Source organism: Budorcas taxicolor, chromosome 22, assembly GCF_023091745.1.
Source record: "Budorcas taxicolor isolate Tak-1 chromosome 22, Takin1.1, whole genome shotgun sequence".
NCBI classification, from domain to species: Eukaryota; Metazoa; Chordata; class Mammalia; order Artiodactyla; family Bovidae; genus Budorcas; species Budorcas taxicolor.
In genome coordinates this window covers 44,069,544-44,087,643 of record NC_068931.1, presented here as the reverse complement: position 1 = coordinate 44,087,643, position 18,100 = coordinate 44,069,544, and the positions used below count along the sequence as shown (strand labels likewise).

At 47.4% G+C, this 18,100-nt stretch overlaps 1 protein-coding gene across 1 annotated transcript in view; it reads right to left on the bottom strand.

Moving 5' to 3' along the window:
- The window catches only part of LDLRAD4 (low density lipoprotein receptor class A domain containing 4), a 164,913-nt gene that overhangs the window by 35,932 nt on the left and 110,881 nt on the right, over positions 1-18,100 (bottom strand). The window contains 1 exon segment of the mRNA XM_052660260.1: positions 17,440-17,580. Within this exon segment, the coding sequence (XP_052516220.1) occupies positions 17,440-17,580 (141 nt within the window).

Genomic DNA, 18,100 nt, shown 5'->3' with positions numbered 1-18,100 from the left:
ACTTCCTTGTTTTTCATGACCTTGGCAGTCTTGAGGAGGGATGTTCAAGCATTTTGTTGAATTCCCCTTTACTGGGATTTGTCTGATTTTTTCCCCATGTGATGAGACTGCAGGTCTGGGTCTGGGGGAGGAAGACCACAAAGGCCCACCATCATGTCTGTCACATATCAGGAGTGCTCTCTGCAGGGCTCCCTGCTGCCAGAGAAGCATGTCTTGTCTCACATCTTCAAAGACTTTAAAGAATGATACTCTTCAAGTATGTCTGCAACACAGAAATAAACTACTGATTTAGATCTTAAAAAGAGTTCTTTCTTGGAAAGTAATTATTTGCATGTTTTGGACTTTAGATTCTCGTCTCACATCTTCAAGGCTTCCCTGATAGCTCAGTTGGTGAAGAAGCCACCTGCAATGCAGGAGACCCCAGTTTGAGTCCTAGGTCGGAAAGATCTCCTAGAGAAGGGACAGGCTACCCACCCCAGTATTCTGGCCTGGATGTAGCCCATAGCGTTGCAGAGCTGGACGCAACTGAGCGGACCTTCACTGTTTCTCACATCTTCAGACACTTCTGTCACTAGACACCCAAATTAGGTACTGCAAACCCAGCAACGACCAAAACTTCCTAGTGCCTTTGCGAGTACACAAGGTCATACACACTTCAGTGGACAAATATTTTCAATGTGCACAACACAGGAAACCTTAATTTGTGGACAAAAATACTGATGCTGCTAAGTGATACTGAACAAATCACCAACTATGAATCTTTACATCTATTTCCCATTCATTAACAATTTTACCACTGTTTCAGGTCTACAAATATTTAGACTCAACTGGAAAATCCCATGGATGGAGGAGCCTGGTGGGCTGCAGTCTATGGGGTCACCAAGAGTCAGACACGACTAAGCGACTTCACTTTCATGCATTGGAGAAGGAAATGGCAACCCACTCCAGTGTTCTTGCCTGGAGAATCCCAGGGACGGCGGAGCCTGGTGGGCTGCCGTCTATGGGGTCGCACAGAGTCGGACACGACTGAAGTGACTTAGCAGCAGCAGAACAGCACATTTACTAAAAATACGTAATAACAAAATACTAACCTTTTATCATTTTTCAATCCTTTCCTAAGAATATTTTAAAAATGGGGTAAGTCCTAACTTGATGATAAAGTTAACAAAAAAGAGACTTTCACGATGGTCCACTGATTAAGAATCTGCCTTGCAATGCAGGGGACATTAGTGCGATGCCTGGATGGGGAACTAAGATCCCACACACCATGGACCCATCAACGATTCAGTTTCCTCTGCTCAGACACATAAAAACAAAATTAGGTATCAATATTTGCTATTCAACCCAAATGCCTCTGTGAGTAAAATAAATTTAACAGAAATATTGATCTTTCTGAATCTTACTCACAAAACCTCTTGCCCTTCAGTGCCCAAAACTCCAACTTCTTATTATAAATGTTTAATAAAATGAGCAGATCATTAAAAACTGCCAGCAGGGAATTTAGTCTTTAAATGCATGCATGGTGCCTCCCTCTACACCTCAAGGCAAACGTTTCCCCTCTCAACTCAGCTTTTCTGAGGCACCGCTGTGCTGTCCCAACCAGGCATCTCCCAAAGGTGACGGCCTCAGGAGCCCATTACAATGACAGTCAAATTTGACTAGGTGGCTGCCTGCTCTGGGGAAACGCAGGAAGTTGCTCTAGCTTGTTGGCAGTAGGGGGGGGGGGGGGTGCCCGGCGCGCGGGGGTTCGCTGCAGCAAAGGCGGCGCTCACGGACCCACTGCTGGACAGTGATGGATTTTCCAACAAGCCTAAGACCCTGCTCTTGCACTCAAGCAGCTTGTGCAGGAAGTTAATTTTTCAAATAGTTCTAGTTTTCAAAGAAGACCAGAATCTGCAATTCCAACTTTAAGATATAAAGCACACTGTTTTAAATGGATGCCAGTCAAGTAAATAACAAAATCCTACACGCTTCCTTCCTTTTTACCTCAGAGGATGATTAACTGAAGCTAAGTCAGTACAGAAAGGAGATTAATCAAGGGAGACACAGTAGCTGAGAGACGTCTGTGTGTGCTGTCATCATCTTGCAATCTTACCAGCACCAGCACATTTCAAGATAACAAAAACAGTCACAAGAGTGCACAGCTACACTCACCAACCAGAATTTCAAATGAAACCGTTTGAAGTGGCATAAATTCAAGAGAAGAGGATGCCCGCATCAAGAGAAATGGAGTCCCAGCTCCTTCAGTGCTCCTTTCCTGGGGTTTCTAATCCTGGGACCCACCAGCACGCAACCCTGCACCCCCTCTGCACCTCTGCAGGTCAGGTGAGCAGTGGGGTGGGCCAGCCCTCGACAGCACCAGACCGGGCCAGTCCTGCACCCACAGCGCACACACGCCCCCTACCGGTGGCATAGAGCGTTGGCCAGATGCCAATTTGTTGTTTAGTTGCTTCAGGCTTCCCGTGTAGATTAGCTGGTAAGGAATCCGCCTGCAATGCGGGAGACCTGGGTTCGATCCCTGGGTTGGGAAGATCCCCTCGAGAAGGTAAAGACTACCCACTCTAGTATTCTGGCCTGGAGGACTCCTTGGTCTGTAGCATGACAGGCTCCTCTGTCCATGGAAATCTCCAGGCAAGAATTGTGGAGTGGACTGCCATTTCATTCTCCAGGGGATTTTACAGGGGATTTTACCAACCCAAGGACTGAACCTATGTCTCCTGCATTAGTAGGCAGAATCTTTACCAACTGAGCTACCAAGGAAGCCTGAGTTTACTTAACATCGACTCAATTTTATATACGGATTCACTTTGCTTCCTAGGTGCTGCAAGTGGCAAAGAATCCGCCTGCCAATGCAGGAGATACAAGAGACAAGGGTTTGATCCCTAGATTGGGACGAACCCCGGAGAAGGAAATGGCAACCCACTCCAGTATTTCTTGCCTGAAAAATTTCATGAACAGAGGAGCCTGGCAGTCTGTGGGGGGTCACAAACTAAACAAAGAATTACAGAATCCTCAGCTTCTTGGCCCAGGTCTCTTACCAGTTTTTCTTGAACTTACATCTTTTACCAAAAAAAAAAATGTAAATACAGATAAATCAAAAAGACCTGGTGCAAAAACTAAAAAAATCTAAACAAACCAAAAACTAACCCTGTTTAACATAACCTCCACTGGCAGCTGGTCATTTCATTTTATTTCCTTGTTCCTGGGCCAGGGTTAGGGTTAAAACTCATTTGCTCAGTGACAGTCTCCGTGGTCAAGGGCAAAGGCAGTAATCTTCTGGGGAAGTCTCCAGAGTGTTCAGTGGACAGGGTGGCTTCTCAACCCTCATCAGAGAGACTTCTATGTTTGTCTCTCTGCCTACCTTTCCTCCCTTTAAAGGAGCCAACTGACATGTAACTAAAAAGGATGAGGACCCAGATGCCCGACCTCTCCATGGAAAGTGTAAGCAGTGTGGCTCGACAGACCTGTGGGAAGGGATCTGACTCCAGCCTCCACCATTGGAGGTGCAGCTAGAGCATTTCTGTTCTTCTTCAAGAAAGATTATAAAAACTTCTAGGCCTCTTTCTTCAAGTCCTCCCTATTTCAAGGTATCTTCCTCCAAACTACAAGGGGAAATAACCAACTTCTCATTTATTTAGATTAAAAAAGTAAATAACATTCTTCTTCATAAAAAAAAGATAAAATTTCTGTTTACAGCATGATTTAACTATGGGCTGCATTACAAATTTAACCAACTTTCTGAAAATAAGTTTGACACATGTGGAGCATCATCAAGAAGCCCAATTACCAAACATCCCCAGACCTGCAGTGAGGCAATCATCCTTTGATTTTAAAAAGCACTGATATATTCATGCGGACGCTACATTAGGAAGAAAGAGAGTTATAGAAAAGTGCAGGTAAGAACTGCCTTGAAATAAACATCCGTAAAATGTGAAGAAGGCAGCAAAGTGTAAAACCACAAAGCGTTTCAGTGGCAGAAACCAGAAGGAAATGACTAGTTCTGACAACCCACAGGAAGCAAGGAAGGCCGGCAGAGAGTCAGGAGGTGCACCTGAAGCTCTTCCAAGGAACTAAACACAAACAAGAATGCAGCAACCCCATGCACCATTCAAATCAAATGAATTTTAAATAATCTTGCATTTTAAATAACTGTTTCATAGTTTTCACAGCATCATTGTACTTTGCCTCTTAAGAGTCAAGAGAGATGAGCACATTTCCTCGGGCCTCCCTCAGTTCAGGGAAAGATACACGATGTTAAAGAGAAAAATGGAGAAATCCTTTTAATTCCCAATGTGGAACATCACTCACCTACTGAGGTGAGTCATTAAACTCAATTCAAAAAAAAGCTCACTTCTTTCTCCCTCCTTCCAGCTATAGACACAGACACCTTCAAGCCTTTATCACATAAATTCAGACATATTGAATGCTACTCCATGGTAAGGATTATAGCACAATAACAAATCATCAACAGTCCAGGGCAACAGGGGTACCACTCATAAATAAAATCAATATTCGAACTAAACCCAGATTCGTAAAACCTTGCTAGGCATAAAGGGGAAATGCTCTGGTTTTGTTGCAGGAAGGGGAACCCCTTCCAGGGCCTGAAAGTGGGCTCTTGTCTAACATTGGAAATGAACTGTCCAAGGAGACATGTGCTGACAAAGCAAGAGATTTTATTGGGAAGGGGCAACCAGGCGGAGAGCAGTAGGGTAAGGAAATCCAGGAGGACTGCTCTGCCACGTGGCTTGCACTCTTGGATTTTGTGGTGATGGGATTAGTTTCCAGGTTGTCTTTGGTCAATTGTTCTGACTCAGGGTCCTTCCTGGTGGCGCACACACTGCTCAGCCAAGATGGATGCGCGAGAAGGATTCTGAGAGGTGGTCAGACACATGGTCTCTCCTTTTGACATTTTCCAAACTCTTCTGGTTGGTGGTGGCTTATTAGTTCCAAATTCCTTACCAGGACCTCCTGTCAGAAAGTAACTCATGCAAATAATTACTATGGTGCCTGGCCAGGGTGGGCGGTTTCAGTCAGTGTGTGCCCTGCGCCGCCCACCCCCCAAAAAACGTGAAAAATTAAGATCATAAGCTAAATGTAAATCCTTAATTCTTTCTACTTTCTTTCCCATTAAGCCTTTCTCCTTGAGATGTTCTACAATCCCTAAATCTACTAGTTTCAATGTCGTTTTATCCTCCCTTCTTACTCTTTCAAAGAAATCATGGAAAGTTAAGCAATCAAATGTTTGACAATAGTTGGAGACCAAAAATATATCCAAGTGGACTGATGGATTATCAGTCTGAAATATCAACTCTGATAAGAAAAATATCCCTCTCTGCAGATTAATGTACACAATTCAGTCAGAGGCTCTTCAGGCCGACACCAAACTTGAGCCCGTAACTAAAACACAGAGTGTCAGAGAGGACCTGTTCACCAGCTTATCCCTGAAGCCCCAACACATAGCAGGTGCTCAGAAAATATGATGGATGAATTAATAGCTGTTATTAAACAAAACCAAGAAAAACATGACGTACACTAATTTGGCAAAGTGAAGCTCACTTCTATTTCACTGTTTCGTTTTGCTTTCCAGCCAGCAGACTTGATGAGGGGGTCTCAGAGCTCCTGATCAAGGGCTCCTTCTGGTGTCCCCACACTGGATGGGATCCACTGGCCCTGGCCTGGGGCCAAGCATGCCCCACCTGGTAAGAACTCAGGAGCAAAGAGGGCTTCGCTGAGTGACTAGGAAGCCAGGATGTTCACAAGCACTACTGCTATTAAAGTTATTACACCAATGAACACGCCTCTGCCCTGCTTCTGCCAAGCCTGCCAGCAGCCAAGTCTTCTCCATGAACATAAAACCACTCTCCAAGTGATAGGCATCAAAATCTGGGGTGAGATAGGCCCAGTTTAACAAGGTCATCTGGCTGCTTGACCACTGCACTCCTTGAACAAATGTCCTTATTCCACTCCCATCCACCTGCCTCTGTCACACTTCTTCAGCCCTGAACGTTAACATTCAGTGGCATTGGTAATGTTTCTCTATGACCAGTGAAGTTTATGGGAATATGTTTTCCTGGGGACCCTGAAATTACTGAAACTCCAAAACTAAAACCAAAAGCACCCTAGGATTCAATGCTGGGTTTTTATTAACTTGGGCTCATTCAAAGAAGTAAAGCTATCTTTGCCCCCGATAAAGAAGCTGGCTATGGCTTTGGGCTAACGTCACATCACCACCCCTTTCCACTGTGGGTAAGCCTCCCCTGAATGATGTAGACAAGGACCAGCAGGGACTTCCAGCTGGTGCCTGGCCCCCAGCACCACAGGACACACCCATAGTGATTTCTTAGGTGGAATTCAGTCCTCAGGGCCATCAAGTGCAGACACGCTGTTAAGCACAGTATCATCTACACAGTATGAAACTGCTCTGGTGTTGAGACTTTCTACCTTTTGTGGATAATGTTCCACCGAGAGGGGCTGCCTGGTGGTGGCACCAGAGGCCCATTTGTTCTGCATCACAACAAGGCTACCAAATAAGCTGATCCTGGGAGCAAAGACTAGCCTGGTACAGCCAGTGCTCAAGAACAGATTAGACAGGAAAACGGAAGCACTTCTTACTTTAAACCAACTGATAAAACAAAGTCACTCAGTAGTAACAGCACAAAACCTAAACGACGTGAAACTGAGAGTCAAGATCTAAGGAAAATAAAGGGTGACTTGGTCTCAACAGTAGACAGACAGCGTGGTTCTCCACAACCTATATGGAAACTTATGGAAGAATATTTGGTACTTTAGTGACAACTCAAAGCCTTCCCAGTACTCTCAACTCAAAGACTTTACTTTCCAGCCCAGATCTGTCTCCTGTGCTGACCCAGAACTTCTATACTATATGTAATACTAATTTCAAAGAGATCTGAGGCCAGTGGAATAGATGGTTTCAAGTATGTTTTCTTAGGTTAGAAGCGTCAAAAACCACATTTTCAGTATAATTTCAAATGTTTCAAAATATTATTTTAGTTGCCATTAATCTTGAACTAAAACATCCTTTACTATGGAACATCCCCTTGTACTAATCATGAATTAAAACAAACCACAACAAAACAAGAAACCTGTTTCATTCACCAGTTCCTGGCTCTTAATAAGTAAGAAGGGCATGTGAGCCTGTGTGTGGGGACATTTGCACACACACACGCACACACACACACACAGGTTCCTCACTTTTCCTCCTGATAATTCTGACCTTTCAGGTTTCCGTGTGTATTAATACCTGCCCACCTGGCTGGCAGACCTTTTCACAATGTGCCCTTCAAGATTAACAAAAACAAACACAAAACCCAGCAATTTGAAAATAGACAATGACAAGCCTACGGAGGGCTAGAGAAACAAAGAAAGGAACTAAGGGCAAGACCCAGACAGACAGACAGACAGATACACTCAAAGAAATCACTTCCCACCAGGGTCTGGGCTGTGCAGCCAATCAGGCAGGTACACGCAGCTCTTCACTCTGCAGACTTGCTTAGCACTGAAGTCGGCTGTCTGCCCAGGAGAGTGAGGTAATGTCTAGGTTTAATGCCAAAATCTCTCTCATTGGCAGGACATATCGGGTAAATATTTCTACTGCAGGAGACCACATTCATTCGCGCTGCTGCCAGTTTTATTGTTGTTGTGCTCATTAATATTTACACTTAGTCCATCATACCTGGGTAAGGCTGGAGATGGGAAAGTCAGGGTTTCACTGAAACCATGTTACCAGGTTTGGGAGAAAAAGAGTCTCTCATCCTGCTCCCCACCCCCCAGTCTCCCTGAACCATGAGGGCAGCAGCACTGGCCTCCTGCATCCCTTCACACACCCCGGGTCACACACAGACCCCCGCATCAGCCTGCCGTGGTGTCTGTAAATCTGTAAACTGCTGGGGTTTCCTCCATGCCATCCTCTCAGCAAGAACAGGAAGGGGCCGTGAAGCCCACTTCAAGCTGCCTTGGTAGCTGCAGCATGTGGAAGCCTCGTAGACTGCCAGGGGCAGGCAGGCAGGGGGCTCCCCGAGCTGGGGCAGCTCTCACTATCCATCCACCCATTTTCTGATGTGCTTTCACACACTCCTTTCAAAATTTTATTGTGATAATCATCATAGCAATAAGACTCTTTTCAAAATCTGTTGAAAAGCCAATCCCTCCCCCCAACTGCTATGTCTCCTTAGGCAGCTCGAGTTCACCTAAAGCCCACCTGCTCCATGGGCAAGGCTAGTCCTTCCAGGGGCTCCCCCTCCATAATGTTCCCCTGCCTGTAAAATGGGCTCAGAGCTGGTGCTCCTTAGCACTTGCCCACATTAACTGCCTCGTCTCACAGCCTCACTTGCCTCTTTAAAAATCTTCAATAGGGCTTCCTAGTGGTCCAGTGGTTAAGAGTCTGCCTGCCAGTGCAGGGGACACCAGTTTGATCCCTGGTCTGGGAAGATTCCACACGTCTTTGGGCAACTAAAACCATGTGCCTCAATTACTGAACCTGCACTCAAGAGCCTGGGAGCCACAGCTACTGAGCCTGTGCTCCATAACAAGAGAAGCCACTGCAGTGAGAAGCCCGCGCATCACAACTAGAGAAAGACCCTGCCGCAAAGAAGACCTGGTGCAGCCAAAAATCAAATTAATAAATAAATCTTTTTCAAAAATCTTCAATGAGTTCCTTTAGAAAAGAGAATAAAAACTGTTTGAAAACACCTTATATCCTGATTTTCTAGAATCTGACCCCAATTTACCTCTCCAGTACTACTCCTTAAAATCAGCCTTTATCTCCAGGTAAGCTGGCTTTTCGTGACCAATTCCTAATTCCCCTACCTGTCAGGCTGCTTGGGAAAGACAGTTCTCCAAGACACTCCAACCCCAACAACAGGGTCTGCCCGGGCACCACCCACCAGTGCTGTCCCACACCCAGCACTGGAGAAACTGCCAAAACCTTGAGGATCTTCTCAAGGCCAGTGGGTTAGCATTAGATGGAGACCATACTGCACCCCCGCACCCACACCACCTTCCCTGTATACGCTGCCCCCTATACTCCTCACAAACCCAACACTCACAGAAACACTCTCCACAAGATAGCCCCAAAGGATGTGCTGCTATTACTCAGGACACCATTTCCTACAGGTAACCACCCAAACACATTTTCTCTAGAGCACGCTCCAGCTCCCTGTCCTGTTCTTTTCAACAGTCTGAACATGAATCATTTCTGGCACCTGGTTTTTCTGCGAGATACCTGCACTGTCCACTGTCCCTGTCACTCCAGCTTAAAGGTCCTGACATGAGAGCAAACACCAAATCACAAGGGCCTAAGGAGGCAGCCACCATGGCTTCTGCAGCCTCATGGGGTTGAAGGTCCCCCAGGACGTCTTCTAAGGTCAGACTGGCTTTTAAGAACTTAGATCCAGGCCAGTCGCCTCCCCAAGGAGCAGACTTGGCATTTCTATCTCCCAAGCACATGTAACAGGAAGGGGCTGCATTTTCTTGGTTGTCCTGTGGAAACTATGTCAAATTCAAGAAGGGACATTAATGTCTCTGCCTCGCTCAGCCACACCCACCTCCCGGCCACATGGAGAGCTGCTTGCTTCCAGCCCAGACGGTAGGAGACCCTGCCAGTGTGGGCGCCTTCCCAGGAACAGTACCTTAAAGTCCAGCACCCAGGCTGGCATCGCCTTCCCACAACGTGTGCCCTCCCCTCCTCTTCAGGATCTAAGGAGAAAAGGGTCAGAGGTTGAGGTCAAGTTCCTTTTTCTCCCATTTTTAGAATACATGAGTAAAGAAGTACAGAAACTACAGTGAAAATGGAGAGGTGAAGAAAGGAAGCAACATGCCCTGGCACCCCTTCAGGACAGGTGCTGTCTACCTGAGGCAGGGCTTCTCCCCAGGGAAGGGGCCACACCCCCGTCCCAGCCCATTCCCCCAGGAAAGCCCAGGGGAGCTGACTCAGGTACACCACATCTGCTGATGTGGACAGAACCAGTGTGTTGGGGTTCACCCTCCAGACGCCCAGGCTGTGGTCAGCTGGCATCACTCCCTTCAGCTTGCCCAAAGTGGGGAGATTCACACTCTCCATGGAGCTGACAGGACGCAGGCAAGAAGTTCAGGGAAAGACAAGACTTTCTGAAAGACAGCAGTGCCTTGAGGATGCCTGGGAAGATCTTCTGAGAGCAACTCTGGGAGGTCGGCCCGCTCACTGCCTGGAGCTCTGATTCTTCCTTCTCCAGAGATCCTGTGCTACAAGATGTTTTCATCTCTGATCTTTTCCTTTCCAGGCAGGAAGATGCAAAAACCATCTAGTTTCCCCTCTGTTGTTCATTCTCAGGACACAAGAAGAATGGATGAAGGAGCAAAAAAACAATTATTGCTAAATTTAGGTTGCTGGAAGATTTTTTCCAAATTAAAAGCCTTGCCGGGTGTCTGCACTGAGACGTAACTTAATGAAAGAGTCCAAGTGGCTGACTCTAGGGTCAGGCCCATGGGGTCACTGCACCTCTGCAGGACAGGACACATACTGTGATGACTGAATTTCACCTCTATTTCTGCAATTCCTCAAAGAGGGCCCCTTCCAAGGTTTATGGCAGACCCTTCTGGGTAATTTTTTTGAGGCAAATATTGATGCATGGCTATAGACTTAAAGTCCAGCACCCAGGCCTCTCTCTCCCAGTGGAGCAAAGTGGGCTCCTGCTGTGGATGCCCTGCCCCATTCAACCACACTCAGATCACGTGTTTTCTGGCTAGAAACGGCACTACTTCCATCCTGTAAGCCCCACACATGGCCCTGAGTGAAGTGACCCTCGGAAGGTGCCCGTGTCCCTGCGAGGCCAAGTGGGCTCCTGAGGGCTCAACCCCCCTGCCTCTAGCACCACTAGCTAGCGCTGCCATGACAAGATCTAGCTCTGCAAAGTGCTCAGAGATTCAGCAGAAAAGAAAGCCAGCCAGGTGAGTCTCTAAAACCTTCCATAATTAAGAGACTAAACTCTAGAAACCAACAGTCAGGGCAGACAGTGTCAACCGGAGCAGCATGGGACTCAGCAATACACGACCCACCGGTCCCGCACCTGAGGCCTGCTGTCCAGGGCCCGGGCTGTCTGGGGCGGTCAGCCCGCATCCGGCGGTGGAGGACGGCCCAAGCCCACAGCGCCATCCTCTGCACCTCTCCCAGCTCGCACCCGTAACACCCATACTAGCCGAGTTTGCACAAAACTGACCTGAAAAAGAGCGCATCTTTTCTCCCCCACCGCACGCCCGCATCCCCCTCCCGCAGGAAGCCGGCGCGCATTGATTTCTGTCTGATTACACAGAGCCTGCCCTGACTTTCCCGTTACTCGTTACTCGAGCCGGCGTCTCGGTGCGTGTCCTCAGAGACCGGGCTCCGCAGGCAGGGCGTCTAGACAGTATTCATGACCCATCTGTCTGGCAGGCCCGCGGACGGCCGGCAACTCCATTAGGACTGCAGCCGCGTCTCCGCCTCCGCCCCTCCCCCGCCCGCTCTCCCCTTGCAAAGCAGGAATCTGACACTGAAAATTACTATCATTGTTGCAGTTCTCAAAATAGCACTGCCAGACTGTCATTAACATCCACGCTAGACTACTAAATATTTAAAGAAGTGGATAAATCTCATCTGAAGTGGGACAGCCCGCACACAGGAAAGCAGTAACAGAATCAAAACGTGAATCTTAAGAGGTTGTTTTCATGCAGTAAATTTAGTGTCACAGCAGGAAGAAAGGGTGCCTGGGTTTACTGAAACCCCTTCCTTTGCTCTCTGCCTTTGTTTATTTGTAAACGCTGAGTTGCCTTTCAAGACTTTACAAGAATTTAATTGATCAGAAATCCATCTGGAGAAACAGAGGCACAAACCAAAGGGGCAGGTGAAGGGGCCCTCTTGGCTGGGGAGGGGGGTAAGCTTGCCCTTCCCGACCCAATCTTCTTTAAATGCCATCTTGGGTCATTTTACACAATCCAGGTAAGGGTTTTGCCATGGATTCTTTTTCCTTTTTTTAACTTGACACTGGGGTGGGCAGCCCTGTGAAAAGAACACACAGTGCTGCGAGGACAGCATGGCTCAAGGCCAGAGGCTTCTCCTACTGGCCTTGACTGAGGCAGGACCACCCCAGCCTCCCTGCCTGGGGCAACACAGCACTCTGGGAGACCTCCCACCCTCCCTATGGAGGCCGCACCAGTCTGACCACAGGGCGTCTGAAGGGGCATCCAGACGAAAGCTAACAGCCCACGTCCGACTAAGGGGCCCTGTGCACACAGCCAAGAGGGGTGAACAGTGGCAGAAATGCACACGCTCTGCTCACTGGATCCCACCAGGTGGGTGTTCACATTCTCACCTCCTGGCAGGAAAGGAGAGCGGAAAGGGGAATGGACTTCCTGCAGGACACGTAAACAGGACACAGCCGGGCAGAACTGAAGGACAGATTCAGCACTCCCTCTCAACAAAACCAATGACCCTTGATATCTGAGGGCTCCTGGGTTCACGTTTCAGAATCTATTTGAAAATCCAGGATGAATCCAAGAATACCACTGTTTATGTATCAATCAAAAACTGCCATATAAACAACTGTCTTCCCTGGTGACTCAGACAGTTAAGAATCCACCTGCAGTGTGGGAGATAGGGTTTATTCCGTGGGTGGAGAAGATCCCCTGGAGAAGGGAATGGCAATCCACTCCAGTATTCTTGCCTTACTGTCCATCGGTTTGCAAAGAGTCGGACACAATTGAGCAACTAACACACACACATACACACACACACTAACAATTGATTGTGGGGCACTCACTTATATGGTCTTTCATAATAATGCATTGTTTGATCTTCACCCTACAAACCTTTAAAAACTGAAGTGTAAATTCTTATCTTCTTAAAAAAAATCATGAAAAAACCAAATACCTAGAAGCTAAAACCAAAAAACCCAGAGCCTGAGTTCAGTTCCTTGATCCAATCCTGAAAAAATTATTTAACCTATCTGAGAAATGTTTCCTAGGCAACCTTTCTAGACTTGCAGGTTTTGAGATAAATGACAAGATGCATATAAACAGCCAGCACTCAGCAAATGGCAGTTCTCTGCCCACCTCATCCCCAGCCTAAGGAAGCCTGGATACAGGTCTTCAGATAAACTCGCAAGACTAATTGCCAGAGAAACAGGGCTGTGTCCCCTCTGGTAAGTGAGGGGCAGTGAGGGAAGGCTCCACCCCTGGCCATCAGCATTTAAGAAAAGGAGAGAGTGGAAGGAGGGCTCTCCCAGCACCATGCCCTCCGCAGCCCTGTTCCACTACTTATCCTAGGCCCTCTGCTGAAAACACGAACAACTACTTGGAAAGACAAGACGGGCCACCAGCGAGAGTTTAAGGGGGCCACCTGTCAGAGAGTAGGACTATATCTACATTACGTTTTCTGGTCCCTTGTAACTATACTATGGTTATGGATCAGAATGTCTTTTTCTTAGGAAATACACACTGAAGTACTGTCAGGTAAAGAATATGTGTGGTGGGTGCAACTGCCAGGCATTATTCTAACTGCTTTACCTGAACTATTTTAGTAAATCCTCAGAGCAATCCTCTGAGCGAGATGCCAAAACTAGCACTGTCTTCATTTCACAAGGAGAAAATCAAGGCATAAGGAGGGTGAGCAACTTGCCAAAAGCCACAACCAGTGAGGGGAGACTGAAGCCTGCCAACTCAGGGCCTCACCCTGGACTCTACAGTTGGAACAAACTGCAGGGTTGTCCCCAGAAGCCAGCAACAGTATGAAGGCGGTGCCAGGGACACTCTGGTAGAAGGTGGAACCTGTGCTGGGAGACTGACCTGGTCACTGATGTGACAGGCAGCGTGGCTGCCTCATTTAGTCATGTTTCCTCTGGGGCCCGCAGGAGTCAGCCCTTCCTGAGCCCCACAGGACTTGTCTCCCAGACAGGGGCACAGGGGGGCACAGCCTGGTGACAGGGAGGGAGCTAGTCCCTTTGGAAAAAAACTGAGAAAGGTGGAAAGAAAGACATCTAGCTCAGAATTTATTGTGCTGAATTTATCTAATTTGTTTGTTATTACCCTAAATGACCCTAGGCAAAAAAAAAAGACAGTTTCCTTCTGAAAAGTCCGAAATTAACTTCCTGGCTGAATCCAGGAACCTGACCAACTTTGGCTCATTTCACTTTGAGATTTCCGAGGCCACCAATCGAGACCCCAGTATGGGCAAAAGTGCCACCGCCCTTGATCTGGACCCTATCACTCACTGGAGGCAAAGCTGTTGCAGGGACCTTCAGTCCCCCACTCTGAGGTCTGTGGGGGACCGAGAAAGTCCTGCCCTTGCCAACACCATCAAAGCACACAGCTCTTTCCACACTCCTCAAATCCTGTTTCTCAGAAGCCAGAGCTGTAGAGCACCAAGCTCCACAAGCTGTGGAGTACAGGGGCTTCAAAGGGCAGGTTCATGGAGCCAGAGCCCAGCGCACAGGGCCAGCATCGAGGGCAACAGACAGGCCGCGCAGCTGGGGACCCACGGGCCATCTCTTCAGCAACAAGGACAAAAGGAGTGGCATGACCAGCTTGCCTTCCCCCTCCAGTCACCCCACCATCCTTGACCCTGACACCCCACTCGCCTCCTCCGCGAAGCCACCATGACCACGTCCTGGCAAAATGGTTCTCTGTAGACTCCGGGACCACAGTCCCTGAGACAGCTCAGTACCCTGTGTCCATGCTGGGTCATCTTTGCACGGGTGTGTTTCAGTTCCCCAATCTGCCTGTCGGCACCTTGATAATGAAATCTGTTGTCCTTCATTCCCTAGAACGCTGGGTACAATGACCAAAGAAGGCACTTAATACATATACCTGTAAATATAATAATTTGTATTGTAAAATTTTATTTTTATAAATAATAATTTTATTTGTTTGATTTGTATTTTCAGTGCTCAGGAATACAATGTTTTGATAGAGGAAGACATAGAAAAGCTGACACTGAGGCTCACAGTATAGCCCTCTTCCTTGAAAAGATACACCAACCACTCTCCCTGCAAGATACTCACAACAGCCCCACACCCACATGTGCAGAGCATGGGGCTCAGACCCAAGGACGTGCCTCAGTCCACTGGTCAATGAGGCAGAGGAGCAGGTGAGACACAGAGTCTAGGTTCCAAAACTGTTTTCAGAAGGAAAAGTTTCTTAGAGCTGTCATTGTAAGGGCTTCTACTATCATTAGCACTGCTGCCTCACAAATGACAGTGACATTTTCTTTCTAACCTTAATTCATGCTAAATTTTAGCAAATACAAAATGAGAGAGATAATCAAGACACCTGAGTCAGGGCGCATGCCCACAGCCAACAACGCAGGCAAAAAACTGATTCCACTGTGCTTGACCCTAAGTGCAATCAAAGGGTAGAACACGGGGAGTTTCCTCCATACAGACACAGAGCAGACTGAGTAAGTTGACTCTTATGCAGGAGTAAGGAGAAAGCATGGTTTGTTCTCCTGGACTAAACTGACTTAGAGACAAGAAGTCCTGTGACATTCCAAGTTCTGAAGGCGGAGAGGAAGTGGCAGCCCCACAAGCAATCCCCTTAGTGACACTGCCGACCTGCTGCAGACGCAGGCTGGTGGGGCCTGCAGACTCCCTCAAGCCTCGCTGTGCAGCTGAGGGTGGAAGCAGACACTCTCTACTCTTGGCTACAGACCAAGGGGAGGAAAGTGCACTGATCTGATACCAGATCACCCTCAGTACCACAAAGAACAGACCAGCCATGGCAAACCCAAATGTGACAAGCAGGCCAGCTGCCTGTGAGCTGGCAGAGAGGCCAGGCCCAGTGAGCCCCCTTCAGCGGGCAGCCCCCAGCAGGCTTTCCCCAGGGGACAGAGGAGGCGGGAAACACCCAGCACCTCTGAGGATGAACTCGCCTTTGGACACCTGAGCCCATGCTTCATGTGAAGGAGGCCCAGCTGTGCAGACAGACGGCAGCAGGCACACAGCAAGCAGCAGGATGATGATGCAGACCGCACTCTTCACGTGAACCCCCAGAGCAGCTGTACACGGCAGGAATCATTCCCATTTCATGGAGACACTAAGCCTTAAGGAGTTCGGCTGCCTTCCTTAAGCAAGAAAGAGCTTGAACCCAGGTTCACGTGAAGCCAGAGCCCTCATCCTGCCCTTTGTTGTTCTGTCTCCAGACTCTCCCATCTTCTTATAAGACAGCATGTTGTCAACAACCTCCCATTCTGGCTACAGGGGAACAAGCCTAGTTACACCTGAACAGTAGGGACCAACAGGTTGCCAACAGGATCTTAAGATTCCTCTGTTAGGATACAAACTACTATAGCATATGTAAGACAGACAACAAGGGCCTCCTGTAGAGCACAGAGATCTGTATTCAATATCCTGTGATAAACCAACATGGGGAAGAGGAGGAAAAAAAAAAAAATATATATATATATATATATATAACTGAATCACTATTGTACAGCAGAAATTAAGACAACATTGTAAATCAACTATACTTCAATTTTAAAAAGAGATTCTTCTCTTAGGACAGATTCTCGGATGTCTTTGGGCAATGCTGAGCCATTTACAAATGGAGAAGCTTCACTTGGCTTCTAAACAAAACTAAAGAGTTCACATTTTTAAAACGAAAAGATATTTGGAAATTGGCTTTAAGCACCAGGAAATACTGATGAGAAAGGGGGAGAGGCAGGGAGGAAGGGACCTGAGGCAGGGAGAAAGACCCCTGGTGAGGGTAGGTGCTGTGAAGCATCCTTGACCTTGACACACTTCCTTAGGCCCAAGAAACAGGACACAATGAAACATAGGACGCAACAAGCCACTCTCAGAGCCGCCCAGCCATGCTTCCAGGTACCTTCTCTCTCCTTCCTCTTCACAAAAGCCACAAGATCAGTCAATGAACTTCGTACTTGGATTTCACCTTCTTCCAGCTCAAGAAATGCTCACAGCCTCAACCTGGGGCTTTACCAGAGAAACAACCCACTCCAGTACCAAATAGAAAAAATACACAATTACAACCTTTTGAAATCCCCAACAAACTTTTTTTTTCTATTTTCTTGTTTTAATTACATGCTTGAACACAGACTCTACATATCCTTCTTTATTTAAAATTATTTTAAAATAGTGGCTTAAAATTACTTCCAAAAATTCTCTAAAACCAGTATGAAGAATACTAAGTCAATAATTATTTCTTGGGATCAGTCAGTGCTTCTCAGATACGCAGCAGAAAGCCTCTCCCAAACAAAACACAGGCCACTTAAAGTGGAAGGAACTTCTGACTCTCAGACATACCCTCTTTCTATCCTAAAAGAAAACATTGCCTTTGTGACAACACAAACCTCTTCTCTTAACCGAAAACAACATCTTTCCCACATCCCAGGGTCAGGGCCGCCTACCGTTTGCAAACACACCGCAGCTGAATGGCGCGAGGTGGGCAGGAAGGACTTACAGCTGAAGATGCCCGGAGGCGGGTGCTCCGTCACCAGGAGGCAGTTTTCTTCGTCACTGTTGTCCCCACAGTCATTCTGCTGGTTACAGACCAGGGAACCCAGATACAAGCACTGCCCGCTGGTGCAGGTGAATTTGCACTCTGAAAAAGCACAACACAAAGCATGGAATTGTCAATGCCAGCCTGAGCCTCCTCAGCTGCCACTTCTCCTCCCCCGTCTGTATGCTGTGATGGTCTGGGAACCCATCTACCTAGAGAACCCAGGGAACTGAGCTCAGACAGGGCCCAGGAGCACTCAGGCCTGCCGGACCTCACTCACCCCCTACCTCTGACCCACAAAATAATAGCACAGGTGCTTTCTTTACACAACATGCCCAGCAAGAGTCACAGTTATGGAGCTCTTTGCTTGAAAAAAATCCTTATCAGTCTTCACTGCCACCAAGGAAGGAGTCAGTGTAGCAGCAGTGAAAAATGTGTTCTGAACAGTCCAAGGTACTCTGCCTCAGACTTCCAGTCCAAGTACCCTTCAGCGCAGCCTGAAAAAATTACCCAACTGTCATCAGAACACCATCAGGTATTTTAAAAGTCCTTCAGAACTGGAACTGGCAAATAGCACTATTTCTCTTCTACATTCAAAAGCACTGAATGAAAGAATGTATGA